The sequence below is a fragment of the Zootermopsis nevadensis genome, unplaced genomic scaffold (genome assembly GCF_977971745.1).
Source record: "Zootermopsis nevadensis isolate Lab colony 2312 unplaced genomic scaffold, Znev_1.0 Znev_ptg000021l, whole genome shotgun sequence".
NCBI classification, from domain to species: Eukaryota; Metazoa; Arthropoda; class Insecta; order Blattodea; family Termopsidae; genus Zootermopsis; species Zootermopsis nevadensis.
In genome coordinates this window covers 9,918,678-9,939,629 of record NW_028259153.1, presented here as the reverse complement: position 1 = coordinate 9,939,629, position 20,952 = coordinate 9,918,678, and the positions used below count along the sequence as shown (strand labels likewise).

Genomic DNA, 20,952 nt, shown 5'->3' with positions numbered 1-20,952 from the left:
GCATGATTATGATGATTTTGTGCCCCTAGTTTTGGCGCTTTTCCAAAATTGTAGTCTCCTGTTACATTTTAGCTTTCTCATAACGTGCATCTGACTAGTTTCACGTCACAATACGATGCTGCCCTGTTGATGGAGGCAACAAGGACCTCTGAAACGTCGGTAAACATCTACTAGACTGCACGGCGCAACAACCCAGAAGACAGCCATCTTCAATGATGTTACTGTCATTCCACCCAGATATCTAATTCATAAAACGGAAATGTTTGAAAGATTTAGTGTTGTAATATCCATGCAAATGAGGCTACGTTTTCAATTGGAATGGAAAATGCTGTATTCGCCAGACTGTGCTTAGTTAGTCTTTTGATAACAGCTTTCGCACTACAAACGTAGGGGAATTTTCGTTGTAAGAGTGAATCGCTTCACAGAATTCGTGTGCATGTTCTATTATTGGCCATTGTCACATGATTTTTTTGTTTATTTAATAACCTATCACTGATTACTGCCTTTTTGAACCTCAGAGTTAAACTACATTAATAATTAAATCTGTAGAGCCGAGTTCTCTTTAGAAGCTGATAGTCCCTTATCTGGTCAATACATTTCCCCAATTTTATGGAACCGAATGTCCATTGCTAATGTGATTACAAGAGTCTGTCTCTCCCCTCCCTCATTTCTTTATGATCTGTTCCTTCAATTTTCGTATAAAACTCAAAATTGTCTCTTCTCTTCAGACTTTCTAACCAAAAATTCTGTATGCATTTCTTAAATCTATGTGTAACATGCCCCGAACTTCTGATCCCCTTTGATTTAATCGCACTAATTAATGATCAGTTTAGATTTTCTCATTGTGCAGTTTTTTCTAAGCTTCCTGAGTAATAAAGGAACAAAATTTTTCCGAAGAACCCAAAGAAGCCAAATCAGTTTAGAAGGACGCAGAGTTGACTCCTCTCCAAGTTACCTTTTTTTGATTACCTGCCACCTGTAAGGAAGTTAATGGTCTTAATAGTTAGAAGCGCCTAGGCATCATCTGGAGAAATCGATCAGACTGCTTTGCGCAGTATTTCGTATTTTAGCTCTAAAACAAAAGAGGATAACACATGTACGTAAGTGTTACACATATTAATGCCATAATTCACTTCATCCTAGAAATATTACGCAAACTTCAAACCGCGGGGAACGTCAGGCATTTATTTTGGAGCATTGTATTACCTAAAGCACGATGTCAAAATCTGGAGAGATTTACGTTATTTCTGAATAAATACTGAGTAGGATAAAGTCATACCCTGATGAAAAAACATTCCGTGTGCCTAAAATGCGTCATTGCTGCTTCTTACATATCATTTCCGATTCATTATTCATTAATCACCCTATCATTCGAAATTATGTAGTCATCTACTAAGATCGTCATTAAATAAACAACGAAGTCAGGCAACAATACGATCTCAATAGTGTGCTTTTCGTGTTTTTTTCATTACAGAAGGAAAGTATGCAAAAAATGAGAGACTTGTTAAAGTTAATCACAAGAGAAAAAATACACCGAAGAAAAAGGATAGTCCTGCCACGAGAAGCGATCCTCAAAATCGGACCAGTTGACAAATGCGGGTTATGCGACACAACGTAGCGTCTCTTGAACCCAGAATAATATTTCACAGAACCGTGAAGAAGCATGGTGATATAAATCCTGTTCATTTAACTTGGCGTTGTGTGCTTGGTTTTATATAGACTCGCCCCTCGGTCCGCATGCATTTGTCGCATTAGACCTGCTAGTTAGTTATTCGTAAGTCACGACAGAGACCATCCTTCGCATCTTGGCTATTCATCATACCGGGTAATAATCATATTTGGCATGCACCACTGCCAACTTCCCATAACTTACCCCAGACATCAGGCTTCATCCCCAGCGCACAAGAAAAACCTATCTCCTTTATAGTGACTAATGGCACCGCTCCTTCCACGGAATTGCTGTCATTGAGGGATAAAATATAAAGACTGGTTTCCAAAAAGGAGCAAAATTGCAGAGGTGCATGTCTTTGCTATTTTGAATTGCATAAACTCCTAATTTTACAAACTTTGAATTAAACAATGTTTTCGTTAAAAAAAATTTGAAATGCCTATCACTTCTTGGGTATTCGTAATAAGTTTTACTACATTGAAAACATGTCAGATGACTGTCTTCTGGGTTATAGCGCCGTGTAGTCTGGTAGACTTTTACCAGCGTTTTAGAGGTACTTGCTGCCTCCATCATCAGGACCGTCTTCGTAATCACTGCCAAGAGAACCTCACATTATATTTATGCCATGTCGTGTGTACGCCTCCTTCCTTCTACTCCCCGCATTACAACCCACCTGCTTTGTTCATGAGGACAACTGTCCCCAAAGAATCAGCCATATTTGTGTGTTCTGTATAAACTAGTGGAAAAGAACTCGTTTGAATTCGAAGGGTAGTGATTTCCCTAACACCTTCCATATATGTATAACATCCCCACTACTTCAACATTTTTGTTACGCATGTCAGAAGTAGTCCTGCTTCTAAAAGCTGCCTGAGGGTATCAGAAATTTGCAGTTTGGCGTAATTTCTGATAACTTCCTGTCACCCGCGCTATATCAACGTTTATCGCTCAGTCCAGGCCCCTTCAAAATCTTCCCCTGTGAATGAAAGCAGACACAAACATTTGCACCTACTCTTGTGTGGTACCGTTCTTCCTAATTCGCCCTCTCTTTCTGAAGCAATTTGCCCTAAAAATGACAACTACAGTGTTTACCAAACGTCGGAAAACGTTAGGCATTTGTACCCGAGAGTCGAAGTCATATATTACAATTTGTGTTAATTTTGATTTACGATATTAAATGTTAAACATGATTAGAAATTAATTTAGGAAAGAATTTAAGTATTATTTTATGGTAGCTAATAAATTATTTGATACTGAACAAAATATAATAAACTTCCGATCAGTAATCTCACAGTATAGTACGATAACTGTGAAACTGCAAGGAAAAGTAAATCAGAGGTGCGTTTTATTGTCATTTATCTTCTCGTCACTACGGTCTGACTCAAGCAGTGATCTCTTCAGTAGACAGTTCCAAAATTCTTATTGAGACAAGCAGAAAGACTCCTTGGATGGGAGATCAGCGAATCGAGAATCGTTTAACTCTACAGCAAAAACAGACAGGTATCAAACTGACTTTTATTTAGCCTAGTTTAACACAGATACAGTGTCAACCATCGTAGCTTCAAAATGGTCGTTCAATATAGACCGTAACAAACAAACAAATAAAGAAATACGTTTAGCTTACACGTATACATAATTTACTTTTTCTGTTATTTATAGGCATATCATTTGACAGTAAATAAACAGTGTAGTTTAAACTGCATCGTTAAATGACTCAAGAGTTAATAACAATTCCTTTTAATGCCTTTAAACACTAGTTATTGTGAGGAAGTGTGGTCTGTGATTATAAATGAGATATTTCGTTCGTATCATGGAAAAGGTTGACACTGAATTACAGTTTCAACACAAAAGGAATTCCGTAGCTAAGGTTACACAGCGCATTAACACGTATCCGCACTATTATGAGCCCGAAAGTCATCTGACAGCATATGCCGGTACTATGCTCTTTGTAAACTTGTCTGTCCATTGAACAAAGCTTTCAGAACGGAGGAAATTACACACACTGGTGAGTGAGAGGAGACTTCGATCCGATGCTTTCTGGTATGAATATCAAATACCCTGGAATTTTCCAGGGTTAAGTTTGCTTTTCGCAACGTGTGTTTAAGTGTGCAAGACTAAATTCGACGCCCACATAAAGACCGAAAGTTAAATTTTGTGTATAATTCGAAATCCATTATTTCATGGAGGTCTCATTTTGTTCTTGTTTGTTTTGTTTCTTTGTTGTTGAGCACAGGAGGAACAGGAAACATTTTTAAACTTGTCTAGAATTACGTATTCTTTCCGAGGCTCGTTTATAAGCGTCTCCATATACAGTGGACTTATCTTATTCGCCATCTTAATATTAGGAATTGCTTTTTAATCGAAGATTTTTGCGATCTGGGACGTTGCGCCGTATGGTGTGGTAGAGGTTTAACGACATTTTATTGCCTTGATAATGGAGACAGTAATCTCCCGTCTACATTTAGGTCTCCCAAGAATTTTAAATCATTATGACTGTTACATGTTTATATTGATTCAGCATTGTGCGTCAAATGTATCAATAATAATGAGCAATAATTTTATGGGGGAATTGGCTGAGTACGAACGCATGCAAACAGAAGAAAATTCTCATGTCAGTATATCGATTAAATAGACTTTGGATATTTAAACCAAAGTACAGGTTAACAACAGAAATGTGTTAATAAGCCAGAATTCTTTGGTGTCTGCTTGAAGGGGGGGGGTATCATCTTTTCTTTTTCGTTGTATGAATTCTTTTCAGAAGCCAAGTCTCGGGATGGCCAAGAAACTATCATTGTTCTCTGTTAACCACAGTATTGATCCAGACGGACGTTGTGTAAAGAGAACCGAGATAAAAAGTACTTGGAAATGTTACAGAAGATGTTCTGTCTCACTTGGCCCGCTGTTCGAAATTCATTGCCTTTCAGAACATAGTACAGGACGATTAAAACCAACGAACTTATGGTTCGTTTAAGTAAGAAATTCAGTGAAGAATATTCACTATATAAATGATGGGGAAACATACAGCTACTTTGGGTTGAAGCATTTTTTGTTTTCATTAAACAGTCCACAGTAACTATATAAGGTGAAGCTGATCTGTATAAGATTTAATTGAAGTTACTTAGGTTTTTTAAGGCAGAGGAATTAATAAGGCTGAAGAAATGCGTGCTGAATTTTGTTTGGGGAATCTCTTGAAAAGTGGGCATTTGTATGACGAAGAACAAGGTGGTAGGAACGCAACAACATGAATATTGTGGAAAAAAATTGCGAAGGTGAGATGTAGATGCAACGGATCCACGATTGTATCCAGCGGTGAAATTTTGGTGTTAATGGTGTTGAGCCACTTGTTTCAGTTTAAGGAATATCACGTTCGTGAACTAATCATAAATAATATAACTAGACTCCTGGAAAAATTAGCTAGGACCTTTTGGATTTTGTGGATATGAAATACGATTTTTAAATAAAAGGACACTTTAATTTCAGACAGAGACTATTTTATGATGCACGCTCTATGTATATACTGTACCCTTAATAACAAAATATAATTCAAATTCTGCTACGTTTGAAGTTCGCAACCGTTTTACGAATCACCGAAGTTATTAAAATTTAACATTGACCTGACATTTCGTATAGGCCCTGTACAGTGTATTATATTCTACCGAATTTTGTATTAACACTGAAAAATAACGCTGCATAACGCTACTTTGTAGTTGTGCTATAATTATAAAGTTAAATCCTAGGAAAAATTTTGCTTCGACTAAAATATAATTATGTATGAAATATAGTGTTTTCTGGTTGTTGTTCGTAATTCTGTAAGTTGTAGCGTTGCAGACTTCTAAGCTGAGTCATTCTTACACCGCAAGATTTGGCTATGCCATAAAGTTAAGATTAATCAAAGGTTCTCTCTCTCCCGTTGCCGAACACCGGGTATAAGAAAACCTTCAGAGAACTTTTTAAATTACGGTCTTGGCCATGTGACGTAGTTGAACCACTTGCGTCAGGCATAGAAGAAGATGGAATATCTGGAGACAAATGAACATCGAAATTGTCCTCTTAGAAAACAAGAAACGAGCTCACATAACACGAAGGAAGTGTTTCAGTTTTGAAGTATATCGCAGTTGGGAGGATAATGTTGTTTATGAAGAGATTCAAAACATTTATACACGTCACCTATGTCATTATCGTAATTAATTAAACCAAATAGATTAAGATGGGCTAGGCATGAAGCTCAAATTCATGCAGAATTCTTACTAGGAAAGTGTTCATTTGAATGCTGAAGATGGAGATGGAAGAATATAGTTACTAACAAGTTAAAATTAATCTTGCTGAACCGTTTTGTGGATATGCTGATTACGTTCAACTGTCTCAAGTTAGGATGATCAATGGGTTGCTTTGGTAATAATATTATTTAAACAATTAAATATATATATTGGCTAATCCTTGCGCTGGGGATTTAATGTTTATTATACTGCTGTTTTGATGATGTTGATGCTGTTAACAACTGTTTAATTTAATTTAATTTAATTTCACATCGTTATAATCTGCTTCTTGTTATTAATTTTAATAGTGTTTATAATTCCATTTATTTTAACGTTATTATTCCATTTCTTCCTCGGTCATCCAAATTGACACTTTACAAGGCGTTTCGCCGAACACTAATAGCAATGCGTAAGGTATCAGTAAAGATAAATTGATATTTATAGAAAATAACTGCGCCATGACGACGTATAACAGTAAAAATATAGTTATAGTAGTAAAGTAAAGTTTGTCCCGCTACGTGCCATACAGGCGTGGGGGGGAGTGGAGGTATAGCTCCTCTCTTTCTTGACACTAGATGTGGGTGAGTGGTCAGCATCACGCCCCGGCCGGCTTTACCCCCGGGAAAGGACCCCGGTACCCACTGGATAGGAGGCTGGGTGGGCCCCAGAGCCGCTCTAAACGCAGAGGCTAGAGGAAGAATCCTCTGCCCCCGTCGGGGATCGAACCCCGGTCGTCCAGCCCGTAGTTAGTCACTATACTGACTGAGCTATCCCGGCTCATAGTTATAGTAGTACACGTGTTATTATACTGCTATTTTTACTATAAAAATATTTTACAAACACTTTTGTTGAAACGATAAACAGAATGGTTATCCCATAGAAGGATGTACGTTCATATTGAAGTTTATTAATTAAATATTTTCATTTGTTACAAAGAAACGTGTTACTTGTTTAGTTCTCACGCGTTTAACTACTTCGCGATAACGACGTAGTTCCCCATGCGTTGCCGAACCAATGATGGCGGTTGTTATGTGGTAGCGGAAGGAAAAGCTGCCGTTACGTTAACAAGCAGCGACTATGTTGGATGTAACGTAAGTGAATGATGGCCTTTGGTTGAGTCCACGTTGAAATGTCAGGGGGTTGAGGAAGCTTCTTAAAATCTGGCATTGTAATCAGACCTTCACCCTGAGGATGAATTTGAAGTTTTCACGGCTGTGTAAATGTGTGTTGTGGTAGGTAAAAAGAAACATAGAACACAACAGTCTACAATTCATCTTCAGATATTTTTTTCTTGTGATTTATAAAAAAGCTACGCTGCGAGTTAAATTACATCCATTTGTTCAGTTTTAAGGTTTATATTACCGGAAATAATAACAGCAGCAGCAATGTATGATTAATATAACTGGAAATTGTGCGATAGGAAAGTAGATTTTACGAATTCTGCCCAAACTTCTTTGTATGTTGGCTGTGTGAGATTTTCGGGCTTTGAAAGCGATGAAAATGTCGACTGTGTTCTAATAGCGTGTGCACTTCTAGATGGATTTGCAACACATCTTAATCAATAATCGCAAGTTCAGAGAATGTAATATTAAGTCACGTAATAAAGGGGGAAAACGAGTAATGGAGTTTATCAAACTGAGGCGAATATGAAGCAGCTAAGTCTAAACTAAGCAGACATAAAAATCTGAAACATAACAAATCGTTGTCAGTCCAGGTTTGCACTTCTTGTTCATTGCGCAAACATTTCGAAAAAAAAAAGTTGCATAATGACCGTTCAGCTGTAAAATGTTGTTGTTTGCACTGGCAGTGTTATTTGAACTTCACGCTCCACATCTTATGCACCTTCGCTTTCGTCTGTTTTGTGAGTTTCTGTTCCTGATCCAAGATACTTTCGTCTCACTGCATACCTGCAAGTTATTTTAGTGATTTTATTAAAGACGTTGCAGTATCGAATTTAATTAAAATCCGTTTAGCGGTTCTCGATTTGTTACATTTCGACAGACGGACAGGCAAACATGGCGAAGCTAACAGAGTTCTTTTTTTTACGGATTTTAGTTACAAACATCGTTTATTGAAATGAGCTGCTTTGTAACTTCGAAGGCACTTGAACTAGTGATGGGGTACACGACAATGAAAGATGCGCTGGATTTAACTCCAAGGGCTTCACGGTTGATCGCCCGAGAACACTTCATTGCAGTGAAACGTTTGTTTGCATCTTGAATATCCGTGTATTTCCGCTCATTGAACTGGGCAATCAGAACTGGCAACGCGTGATCGCATGAATTTATTTTAAAATTTAAAATGTGGAGTTAATCAGACGATACGTCAGTATTGTGAGCAGTAGAATGTGGTAGAAGGTATGTCTGGTTTAATGGAACTTCACCTACGCCCCAAATGTCAACACATGAACTTCGAGTTGGAAATTAGTAGCTACTTCATCATTCTGACCTTGTACATGCTGTATTTTAAGCCTTTGTTTTCCGTCTTCCTTTCTAAATGTTCTTCATTAAAATTTATTTTAACGCTTGTTACTTGAATCCTTTACGACGCTGTTTCAGCTACTGATACTATGAATTTTGTATCCAGGTATGGTAGGATGATTGTGGGTAATGAATTTGAATCGAATTTAAAGAAACGTATTTGTTCTATTTTGAAATACTGTCCTGGTATTCTTTTTATGGAGAAACTGAAGGAAACCACAAGAATCTTTCTCAAAATAGCCAGTACCCGGCAGCGTTTCTTTCCCGATACCCACAGAATACTAGCAGATTCCGTTCTGCTTAGTGACTAAATCATATGCGGAAACAGTACTTAGAAATTGATTTTAATTGAAACTGCTTATCGACATGTCCACATGTGGGTGTGTTCATTAACTTTGTTCAATAATATGGTTCTAATACCAGTGACTAGCTTCGTGCGTGCGTGCGTGCGTGCGTGTGTGTATGTATGTAAATAACTAGGTCAGCTTCAATTAATCAGTTATTTGGGCATTCACTCATTTATCCAGCTTTTAATTCTGTCAGCTAACAAGTTAATCAGACAGATGGTAATGAAGCCAGCTGTTTGTCTGTCGCCGAACCAGTTAGTCAGACAGACAGAAGCTAAGCCACTCAATCTCTGTCCCTTTTACCCAGTGCTGAGTAACGAAATTTCAACTGGACTATATTCTTCCCACCATTCCGAAATCTGAATGGACGCTCCTGTATTATAGTGGGTGGACAGACGTTGACATCGGCGTCGGAACTGTTATCGATTGTGACGTTATTCGCGTCCAAGAGGCGACCTCATCCTTTCCCTGCAGTCGCACCAACATGACAGCATGATATTGCAATAATAAACTGTCTTAGGCCTATGATGTTTTAGAAGGGGAGGGACTGAGCAGTGGCACACGACCGCTCAGAAGAGAGTCCTGATTTAAACTTCTGGGTTATTAGAATCGGTATTGACACGTGAGTGATATTTCTGTACTTGGCGTACCCATGGAAACGAGCAGAACGTCGGAAGTGGGAGAAATGTTTGGTTCAGAAAATTGTACGGTTAAGAACTCCTGTGTACGTTCATCGTTCGCATTAAACTGTCTGTCTGTCCGTCCATCTACAGATTTAACGTTCAGTGCCCTCGATTTTTATGTTACGCAGTCTCGTACAATAACCGTCTTACGCTCTTGGTTGAAAAGGTTAGTGCTTCTTAGAATTCCTTTTCATTCTTAAAAAGAAATTAGGGAATTGAGCATTCGCGCTGAATGTGTCCGTCAATATATATGTATATTTATCTATGTATGTTATACATAGATATTTACATTTCTCTGTCCGTCTGTCTTTCTACATTTATATCTGACATTTTATTTCACGTAATATTTTTGAAAATCAAACCCGTAATTTGCGTCTCTTATTACGAAAGCATCGTTATGCCAGCTCTCTAATCAGGAGGTTTAGTGTTTAGCCTTTTGCGCTGCCAATAAAAATCGTCCTTCTGAAGACTAGATAGTATCACGATGTTTCGATTTACGAGAATTTAAGTCTCGCCTTTTACTAAGCAAAGTTTTTGCTTGACATTTTTTTTTGTATTATCAGCACAGAAATTGAGTTCTCCGTGTATATTGGGAAAAAAAGACTATTAAGTTGTTTAACGCCGGTGTTTTAGCTGCATTGGAAAAACGTAATCGAACAGGATTGTAAGAAGTGTTCAGATAGTGAGTAAGTAAGGATTTGTCTTACAGTACCATTACTGTATTTACCTGATTGGGGGAAATGTATGTTTTAGAAGCGCCAAGAGCAATAAACACAGCGTTGTTTGTTTAATATGAGAAAGAATATTTGCCTATACTTCGTTAATGTCGGACATTTCTTTTCTATGTACGCTATCCTTAATACATTATTCACATCATAACTGAAGGAAATGACGTGTTTGAGTGACGTGCCAAATGACATGAAGCTGTATGTTATAGTGAGAATTAAACTGAATTAAATGCAGGCTAAATTACATCATCGTTATTGTTAAACGACAGCTCTTGTATCGCTTCTTTCTCACGCTTTCTATGGCTCATCATTTCTCTTGGATATTACTGTAAAGCTGCGGGTATTGGTTAGTGTTCTTCCATTAATAACAGTTAATGCATTTAACTCTTTAAGTCACAAAAAAATTCAGAGAAATTTTGAGGAGGGAATTTATTGAAGTGGTTTATAATCTTGAAGAGCGTCTGAACAGTATTTATGAAATCAGTTCTTACCTGAATAAAAGCACAACACAACTCCATTACAAAGATCAGTTGATTAATGCTGTTTAAATTTATTCTGAGGATCGTACGAAACCAACAAATACGCTCGGTATGCAAAATGTCCAGGTACTGAGTGTTAAACTATGCGGTATATATAGTTACCAATGTGTTTTAAAGCGTTACGTATATCCGTCTCCGTGTGTTTAGTTGAGTTTAACAAAAATAGTAAAGTCCAATGTTAGCTTCTCAAGAAGCATTGCAATACAAATAAGCAGCTGACAATTGTACGTCCATCTCAGATGTTATTTCTGTAGCCGACATATTTGATATATACATCATTTAATTACCTTAATGTTTTGGGAGGTCGCTTAAGACAATATACGAACTCCAAGAGAAAATGTCGTAGTTACTGGGTTTTTGGAATTTGTCCATCGTCCAAGGTTAAAATACACACGACGTTTCAAAAACAGGATCTGTTTTAGTCTTCAGGTGTGTGGGGCAGGGTCACCGATAGACGGAGCTAGTCTCAATCACCAAAAAACCCAGTGACTCCGACTATAACATACTATCGTCAGAACCCTACAGAATCCAAGAGAACGTTTTTATTTTATTTTTATTTTTATTTTTACAGGTAGTGGCTGCATTAATAAGATAGTTTATGGGTGCATTAAGGCAGATCGTAAGCGCATTATTAACATGGATTATAGGTGCATTAGTATGGTACTTCACTTTCCGCCAAGGTCTCCTAATTCTTTATTTTCCTCCTTACAGTGTTTCAGTCGCCGTTGGCTATAACGCATACACAAACATTCACAGACGAACGGATGTGACAGCCACTTTAAAAGAGTATGAGGGTATTCTGTAGCAAATATGACAAATTAAGATGACAGCTTACATTGCTAACGAAAGATGAATCTGACCTTTTTTCGGCAGTGAAAAACTTGGTATGTAAAAAAGCTTCATTTTTGCTATCCGTCATTTAGAAATTAAATAATTGGAACACATCATTTATTAACCACGTGTTAGCTAAAACTTATTAATCGCTTCTCTTCCGAAACACGTGGTCGTTATTATTTATCGCCAATTTTCCTGACCACGTGATCGCTTAAACTTTATGTAATGCCTATTTTTCTTCAGGCGCGCAGTCTCTCTCCGTTGATAGCATACTGCTGCTTTTCTCGTCTTGTCATGTTAGTCACCTTCCACTCGTACTGACAGATTTATATATTCGCTTCGAAACACCCCCTTCTTCCAGCTATCCACTCTGAAGATGGCAACTTATAGATCAATTTATGTACAGTTATCGGTGCCACCCGCGACCCACATGGGTTCACAGATAGGCCTAACTCGAAACTTGTCAGGGACGACACTGGAATGGGGTTGATTTGGTAGTTAATTAGGCGGATAGAGAAAAACGTCGACATTCGGGGATACTTCGCGCCGATTGCTGAAACTTAGCCGACGTATCGGCGTATAAAGCGGTAGAATCTCAAAATTGCTAGTGCAAGTTTTGTGAACGATTTAAATCCAAAAACGTTAGCAAATGTACGCATCGCGTGACTCTCATGGTTCGTTCGCCATTTGATTTGACTCTTTTGTCAGATGAAATATTGGCATAACACTGTTCATAGCTTGGCAACCACGGAATACGACCAATATAAATGCTGTTTATTTCTTAAATTTTGCAACAAGGCGTTATCAGGGGCGTAGACAAACATTGTTAAGTTACATTTTCGCAGAATATAACCCTTCCACCTCACAAGTTTTAGCATCCATCACGTTGGTATTAATGATTACAGAACATTAAAAATAGGGCTTGGAGTGGCTTCCAATGGTGTAACGTCCATGCCAAATTTCATTACCGTTCTGTCGTTCTTGACATGTTTTATGCGTACAGACGGACTGACGTACAAAGGAAACTTAATTGGAACTCTGCAGGAATCCTACGAACACACCAAAAAATGGAGTCACTCCTTCTGCATTCGCCAGTGAAATTTAGAAAACGAATCATCTGTTCATAAAATCGTATTAGTGCTTTTCTGAAATATAAGTAGGACATTGGCTATTGGTTTCTTCTTTCTGATGAAACACAAATTATAGCTACATTCGTGTGCCTTATTTAGTTAGTGTATGGTAATGCAGCATAATAAGACTTGCCACTACAGAAGTTTCTGTTAATTTAAATTTGGTTTTTTTAAAATAGGACTTGTTTCATATGTCGACAGTGTGTAATGCCCATTGAAGCTGAGACAACTATGAACTCTTAACAGTTAAATAAAGATAGATACATCTTACATTCGCCTTCTTCCTATTGAATCATCTGCTTACATCTAGCTACATTGCTAAACCTCACCGGGTCTAGAATGTTTGCAGGAGCCTACTATAAATGCTGAAAGAATTTTCCGTTTATTCATTCCGTGTTATCTGGAATTATCCTGAAGCATATTGTGTTGAAATCTGATTGTGTTCTACCATCACAACGCACACCAAAAGTTCATTGACCGAAACTTGCGTGTCCAGACCTCTCGTTCGACGTGTGTTGACATGATTGCGTAATTGCTCTGAATCTCGTGTAATAATTTATAATTATCAGTTAATATCAATAGTTTCTTAATAGTTCTGGTTAATGTTTGGAGCAGTGTGTATTACGATCAAGTTAGGAGTCTTGTAAATTAAACAAAAGTCTAGTTCAGAATAATAGTTTTTCAGTTGCCTAACGTTTATTATAACTTTCTCGTCGTCAACAAGGAACTTAAAAATATGACTGTTTGAAACAAAATAATCAAAAGGTTTCACTTCCTTTCTTGAACGACTGTATTCTCTGTGACGGGAGAAAAGGGTATAACAATAAACATCGACCAGTAAAGCTTTCCGACACTGGCTTGGCCATTGCGTAAAGGCCATCGTCCATTTTCCAGTACATAAAACACACGTATAACCCGATTTATCCAGTAATAGAAATTAGCGCAAAGCAACGTTAAAATTAATGAATAAAAGACTTGTTTTCCACTGAATGAATGTTAATGAGATCATAAGCCGATATTTTTCAGTGGTAAACTTAATGACTCTAAATTTTTATTATTTTTATTTAGTGTTCTGTCTGACGTCAGGTCCATATGAACAGGATCCTTCCATCTTTTTCTCGGACTGGGACCTGTTCATATATGTTTTTTTAGGCAGGTGATCCAGAAGTGGTTTGCCATTGCCTTCTTCTGTGTGTGAATGGAGTAATTGTTGGGATGCCACGGAGAAACCGGGGAAGCCCCCGGAGGAAAACTCCGTGTTGCCTAGACCACGGCCTTGCCCAACACAAGTTATAAATTCGGGCACCGCCGGGAATCGAACCCGAGACCCCAGGATTACAAGGATACATAAATATGGAATTAAATAAGGAAGTTGTATTAAAATAAATTTATTTACCGCAGTTCTGTTGCTCGTAACTTATATTTCCTAATTGGCTGAAGTTTATCGTCAGAGGTTAATTCGAGGAGGTGGAGTTGTTGAGGCATCCTTTGATTTCTGAAGTCAAGCTTTTGATTTTAATTGAAAGTCTTCATTTTTCATTGTCTGGGACTTATCTTTTAACGACATCAACCGCGGTCGATTCAGCAGACCTTTGAACACTGATGTAGGCTAGTAGGCTAAAAACTATTCCACCCTGTTATGAGATCCGTGTTACATTGTGGAAGCAGAAGCAGTCATTAAACGATGTTAACAAGTAGGCGGTGACAATCGAAGACAGTTCGTAATCTAGCATCAAATCCTCTACACGCTGTACTTTATTCTTAATATAATTAAACCAATATAATAAATAATACAGTTTCATGTTTGCGTGTTTGATTGCGCTTCAAGTGGGGATAATTGAGTTTCATGTTCCAGATAGAGATGCAGAGGCCTTAACATTTTATGGAACCCTTCAATGTTTCAATATCTTCTGTACTGTTGTTTTATTCCTGTATTTTCTCAGCTCCTGACTCATATTTTTGCCATCTGTCCCTGCCTTCGATTAACATAATTTTATCGAAACATCCACCGTTATCAATCCAGTCGCAACTTTAAAATTCTTCGTATTGTACCCTTATATTTCCGAATGAATAGTAGTAATACGAACGGGTACAACGATGACCATTGACCTCTTCGTATTATACACGGCATTCATATCATTTGTAACAAATTCTACCCTCTTAATTACTGATTTGATTTCTTATGCGCACTATACGATGGTTAGCATGCTCTTTTCTTAGGAAACATTTGTACTGTTACCTGCTGGATTAGTAAAACGCGGGCGAAATCTGATGTTATCAATTGAATACGTTACATATTTTTTCCGTCTTTTAGGCCGTTACAAAGAAATTGGGATGAGTTTTGACGTTTCACTACAACCTTTGTTGGACGAAATTGTTAGCTCCCCGCCCTTGGAGAAACATAGCTTGTCGGCTGGTCCCTTTTGAGCAAGTTGTTTTCCGAATCTGCAAGCCGTCACCTGATTACACACGAAACTTGCGGACTATACTTCTAGTCTTGGTCAGGGAATATAGGCTATTGATTTATTTGGTACTTTATGTTAAATATTTGAGTTTGCCCTTGTGTTTAATTGAATACAATGACAGGAAGACATGTGGACGTGTGGATCGTCTGTTCTTAATCTCGGTTCTAAATGAAGGAGTGTGGGCAGATTCAGACCTCGATCTCTTTAACCCAGGGAAGATCACTAGTAAGTATTGGTTAGGAGGATGGATGGTCCCCAGGGCCAGTGCATTGTATCTGTAATGATAGGTTCGAAGCAGTTCGGTTGCACAGGGATTAATAAATGTGTGTCTGCAATGTGAGCAACGAGGAACCCAAGATCTTTAATGATGCATTTTGAAACGTATGGAGCTGTTACAGGACTGAATGTAACAATTTATTGTTGAGGTGAGTATTACAGATTTCCGAGCGTACAGACTCAGCGATGAGGGAGATATCGGTGTCGAATCTAGGCTGGTGCCTTATATCCTGACTGATTTTTTTTTTGGTTCCTACATTTTCTGCAGGCAAGATTTTTGTTGGGAAGTTATATTTGTGTCTGTCATCCTGACTCAGATCCCTTAATGTGGTTAGTATTTCTGTTTCGTATTCAGGAGGTCCAGTGTTCAAATCTAGGATCAGACACTGACTAAAGGTTTTTGTGGTTTTCTTCAGTCCCTTGACGCAAGTGATGGGATGCCTTAAATTAGGCCACGACCATTTCCTTCAACATCCTCTGTGTTATATAAACACTGTATAATTTGAGCTGCTGACAGCGTCGTCGAATAAATTGTGAATAAACAAATAAATAAAAACTGGGACAATTTTAAAATAAATATAAAAGTAGTGGAAGATGTCAACATAAAAAATTGAGTGATTGTGAAGGTTTTACTGTTGACCTATTGCAGGATGAATACCATATTTATATTCCTGTTTTGTGTGATTGTTAGTAAGAATGGCAGGATCTTGCAGCCCTAATTTTTTTCATTGAAGTCTCATTAAATTGTGCAATACCAGAACAAACATAACTTTCAGCATAGAATTTTACTTCTACGAAACTGAAGAATAAAAGCAGCACTGTGTTGGCAGGCCTGTTAAAACGTGTTACCTGTGTGAAGAGTTTGTTGTAGCCCTGCTGGCTGTATTGGTGGCTGGTGTAGCCAATCATGTTACGACATGCTCCCGGCTCTCGCTTCTGCACCATGTATTCGGCCGTTTTTAAACTCTCTTTAACACTAACTCCTAGCAAAAGGAAGAATATTAATAGCGAATGCAGAAGTGGATTGTGCAGAAGTTGCTCACAGTACGGTCTGTTGATACTGATGTCATCGTGGTAACGTCTGAACAATACTGATGCCAGTTTCACAATAGTCTGTATTAGAGCAGTCCAAGGAATCTCAGTTAACATTGAGATTGCAGTACATCATCATTTGACTTCGGTATAACGTTCCTCTGTTACAACAATTAAAATAAGTTAACAAATCAGAGAGTTACAACAACGAAACACACTCACTTGACGCACGCTCTATTTTCAGTAATTCAAGTATAATCTCACTGACGTAACGCAGTTCAGTGTGCACTGGTATATGAAGCTCACAGAGCCGTTCTTGATGACGGATTCGCACGCCGACCTTGTTTCAGGCACCTGACATCGACACACTGACCCAGCTGGAAGCCACTGACATAACCTGCACGATAACACACGCAAAGTAACTTCTGTCGGCTTAGACGTTTATACCCCTTCTATTTTGTGTGCTTCGAACGCCCGGTGTGTTCTGAAGGTGTGTGTAATGCGTGTTGTATATCGTCGTTTTCCGACAGGAGTTGTTTCTCTACTCATTGTACCAGTTTGTACGTACTGCTGCTACGATTATCTGCGCATGCGTTAGTATCGATTGAAAACTTAACAGGCAAACCTCGTCCATTTTACTTGTCCTGGTGGGGGTGGTTGCATGCTTGTGTTCTGTTTGTTTGAGGAAATAAAGTTAAGTAAATGAAGAAGAGGCTTCATACAAAAGGATGCAGACTTCGAAAATGTAATGGTAGTAGTATTTTGTTCTGTACTTCGATTGTACGTATATTACAGGAACTAGCTGTAGCCGTGTTGATTATTAAACGAGAATTGTACTGGCCACATGGTAGATGCGACAGAAAAAGGAAATGAAGATTTTAACAGTAATATCTCTGGTTTCCGTTGTAAAGGTAGCTTATTCGAATTCGTGTTATTAGCTGTCACGGCTAGTGATCCCCTCCCATATATTGTTCTAGACTCACGTAGTACGTATAACAGCTGTGCATAAATGTGTAGTAATTTGACTCTTATAATGGACAAAGGTTATGTAACTAAAGCTTTAAATTTCGGTCACTGCCTCCAAAAATATGCTGGAATTTCATTACGAATATCAGGCGTTTAACGGTATTTAGAAAAGCAATTGCTGTAAGATTTTCACGGTCGATTAGCAACGTCAGGGATGAGTCAAATTCCAAACTTTCCGAAGACTAGATCTCTCCCTATCATCGGGGTCATATAACACGCCAATACCCAGGGTGAAACTGCTAAAACTGATCAGAAAATTTGTTCATTCCTCAAACTTACTCTGGTGATGGAGACAATCTTCTAAACTTTGGAATATGACGCGGGTTAGCGCCCAAGTAAATTATGCAACTTTCACAAGCCGTGAAATTTTCAAGTCCTACAAAAGCAATTGCTATTTATTTGGATACGCACTTAAACTGTAAAAATACTACGGACGAGCTGCAGAGTTATGGAACTTCTAAAGATGGTTATAACTCTTCTTAACCCTCTGTTCATTAGTGGTAGTTGGACGAAATAAACGTATGTACCGGTAATAGTAACACTTATATCATTTTAAAACTAAGATTATTGTTAAATATTATTTTCCGAATAAAAGAATGGATAAATCAAGTGAGATGAGATGGGCGGCTTATGTAGCACGAGACGAGAAGTGTTTATGAAAGTTTTGTTGGAAAGCCTGAAGGGAAGAGGCCACTCGGAAGACATAGGCGTCGAAATTAAATGTGATCTTAATGAAATAAGTCAGGAGAGTGTGGACTGGATTAAAACTGGCTCAGAAGTAGGACCCGTGGCTGTCACGTCTGAGTAATATTATCAAACGTGAGGAAGTGGATTATGCAGAAGTACATTTTAAGATTCGTGTGTAATTAGACAGCCCTTTACTTTATGCAGTTACGCACGCTTTATCTCTTAAACAGAACTCTGACTGTACTCTAGAAACAGATGATGTTGTCTACACCACTGGCAATGGTAAATTTAAAGTTGTCTCTCAGCGTTGTGTGGAGGCGTATGTGGGAGTAAAAGCACAGTTGCACACTTTTGACATCGGTTCTAGATGGAGGTCAGTTTCAGACATTATTCATAGTCGCAGAAAATCTCTTTGATAGCTATTTTACCATCTTGTTTTGTCATACGGGACTCTAGGTCCCCCAGATATAATTTCTCTACAACTTCGTACCCCAAAAGTTGCTGATGTATAATTCAAGTTATATATAGTATATAATCTACATTTAAAATAAATTAAATAAATTACATTACTGATTATTCAGTGTTTATCATGAAATAATATATATATTTCTTAAATTTCACGTACCCCCTAAGATATCTTCGCGTACCCCCGGGGGTACGCGTACCCCAGGTTGAATACCACTGCTCTAGGACACCGAAATGATGTAGGAGCAAAATGTTTGTCATTGGTGCCCTGAAATTTATTTGGGTTCGGTTACTGCCTATAATGACTGAGAGATTTGTGTCTGAGGGCGATTTTTGGGGCAGTACCTTGAAAATAACACGAAATCGTGGTCTAAATCAACGTCATTGAATAACCTAAGGATCAAAGATGTTTATAAAAGTGTGGGGTGCAATTGGGTCACGAAGTTGGCTGTTGATGAATACTAGATCGTATACGTCAGCGCATCATGAATGCAGAAAATGATCTTGAAGATGGATCGCTCTATACATTAAGTTTTGTTTGGTCTTCTACATAAGAAAGAATAATTGTTTTCTGAAAGCTGCCTACATTTCAGAATGTATATAAAATATGTAGATTTCTCTGAAAATCAGTGATGTCAGTATGGAAATAGTTCCAGTCCTTATTGATAGAGGTAGAGACAGTCTAGGAAATTTTTGACATGGCTGATTTTCCGAGATGATTGCATTAATTGCAGTCGCCGTAAAGCTTAAAATCTTATATTGTATAAATATATTTCTATATACAGGTTTTGTCTTAGTAAACAGAATTAATGTTATTTCTTTCTGGTTACCGGACATCTATTCTGTACGTTAGAATACTGTACAGGAACTCCAGAAGCAACACAGTTAATATGAAGACCTGAATGTTAGTAAAGTTATTATACAAGAAAAATGACCAGCTTACAATTCGTGAACAATTGTAATATTTAAGAGTAAACATTTAAGCACTTGTGTGAATATGTTTTCTTTTTCGAATTCAGTTGAAATAATGTTGCTTCTTGAAGTTTTATGACGGTGGTTGTGTCTTCGCACTGCAAAAACAGTTCATCACGCCACACTGTCCATTGACTGTGACGTATTTAACACAGACGATGATTTTGAAGTTGACTTCATTCCGCCTTCAGGTGAAGGTTGTCATACTCCGAAACGATGGTAATTAGCTAAAAGACTACACGACGGCAACCCGGAAGACCATTGTCAACATCTTTACCGCGTGAATATCCTAAACCGCACAGAAATTAGTTTTATATTGTACTTAGGATGTTAGTGACAGCATGTGGGTTTGAACCTGGTGCATTTTGAACGTGTCTTGTATTCTGACCACTGAAAGTCTGTTTTTAACTTGTTATTTGTGTTTCCTACCACAAAACACAGTGCTAAGGGCCTGCGAAAATAACTACACTGGAAACATAAATTAAGATTTGAAAGTAACGTTATAGTTGGCATACGAGATTAATGATCGTTCGCATAAAATCATAGGTTATTGCAATACAATGGCTGAACTTTATGAAGATATTTTTCAGTAAATGCAGACATTCGATAATGGGTGACAAGATTAATGAAGGTTTCTTGGTGCCATTAGAAGAACACTTTATCCTTCATATGTCACAACTCTGCGCAATGCACATCTCACACGGACAATGGTCTGACTCTGTTCCGTGTTTTGGCTTTAGCTTTCCCTCTCCCTATAACGAGAAACATTAGGTATAGTGTGTGTAAAAATGTGGTTTCTACACAAGGATTTCTGTAATTATAATAGTGATTGGGGTGGAATGAGACTAAGTCACCTTATTCTGCGATCTCAGATTAGCCAATTGTAATATCGACTATCTTCAAATAGATTCTTATGATGTTTTAAAAATAAGGCTGTTTTCAAAGACAACTATTTCTGTTTATAAAGGTTTCCTATATTTGTTTAAAATGTCTGTTTATTTAACGATCTTTTTAATTACTTAGGCAATAGAATTGTTACTTACATTGTAATGCTCGGTTTTCAGGATCTTGGAATGATACGGAAATAGATGGATACCTCAACGTTTTTCTACAAAAGTCTAGGAACTGAAGTTATAAGATGTAGAAGAATGAGGAGAATAAGCAAGGTAGGTAACTAACTCATTTGGTTACTTTTACTGTGCTACATCTTGGTATTCAGTATGTTTCCACTATGTTAGCGACAGAATAGAAGAAACATTGACATGACCTACTGTATTTACGGTTTGGAATCATGGTATTACGTTCTTGTGGCACGGATATCCATACACACTGTCAACTGGTCTTGTTTCCTGTGCCAGATTGTGTA

General features: G+C 37.8%; 2 protein-coding genes across 16 annotated transcripts in view; one reads left to right on the top strand and one right to left on the bottom strand.

Moving 5' to 3' along the window:
* The window catches only part of LOC110837360 (BTB/POZ-zinc finger protein abrupt), a 273,544-nt gene that overhangs the window by 46,842 nt on the left and 205,750 nt on the right, over positions 1-20,952 (top strand). For 4 of the 6 annotated variants that reach the window (XM_022079380.2, XM_022079382.2, XM_022079384.2 and 1 more), the window contains exon 2: positions 20,651-20,752. The gene's annotated coding sequence lies outside the window, so the exon portion shown is untranslated. Of the gene's footprint in view, positions 1-17,110; positions 17,188-20,650; positions 20,753-20,952 lie in introns of those variants that run through there. The other 2 variants (XM_087352441.1, XM_087352440.1) reach the window with 2 other exon arrangements.
* The window catches only part of Ca-beta (Calcium channel protein beta subunit), a 212,447-nt gene that overhangs the window by 44,271 nt on the left and 147,224 nt on the right, over positions 1-20,952 (bottom strand). For 2 of the 10 annotated variants that reach the window (XR_002545659.2, XM_087352436.1), the window contains exon 1: positions 16,254-16,993. The exons of 4 other annotated variants lie outside the window; for them this stretch is intronic. Coding sequence is in view for 4 of the 6 variants with exons in the window: in XM_087352436.1 (XP_087208562.1) it covers positions 16,254-16,553 (300 nt within the window). In the remaining 2 variants the exon portion in view is untranslated. Of the gene's footprint in view, positions 1-16,253; positions 16,994-20,952 lie in introns of those variants that run through there. 4 more of the 10 variants (XR_002545660.2, XM_087352438.1, XM_022079372.2 and 1 more) reach the window with 4 other exon arrangements.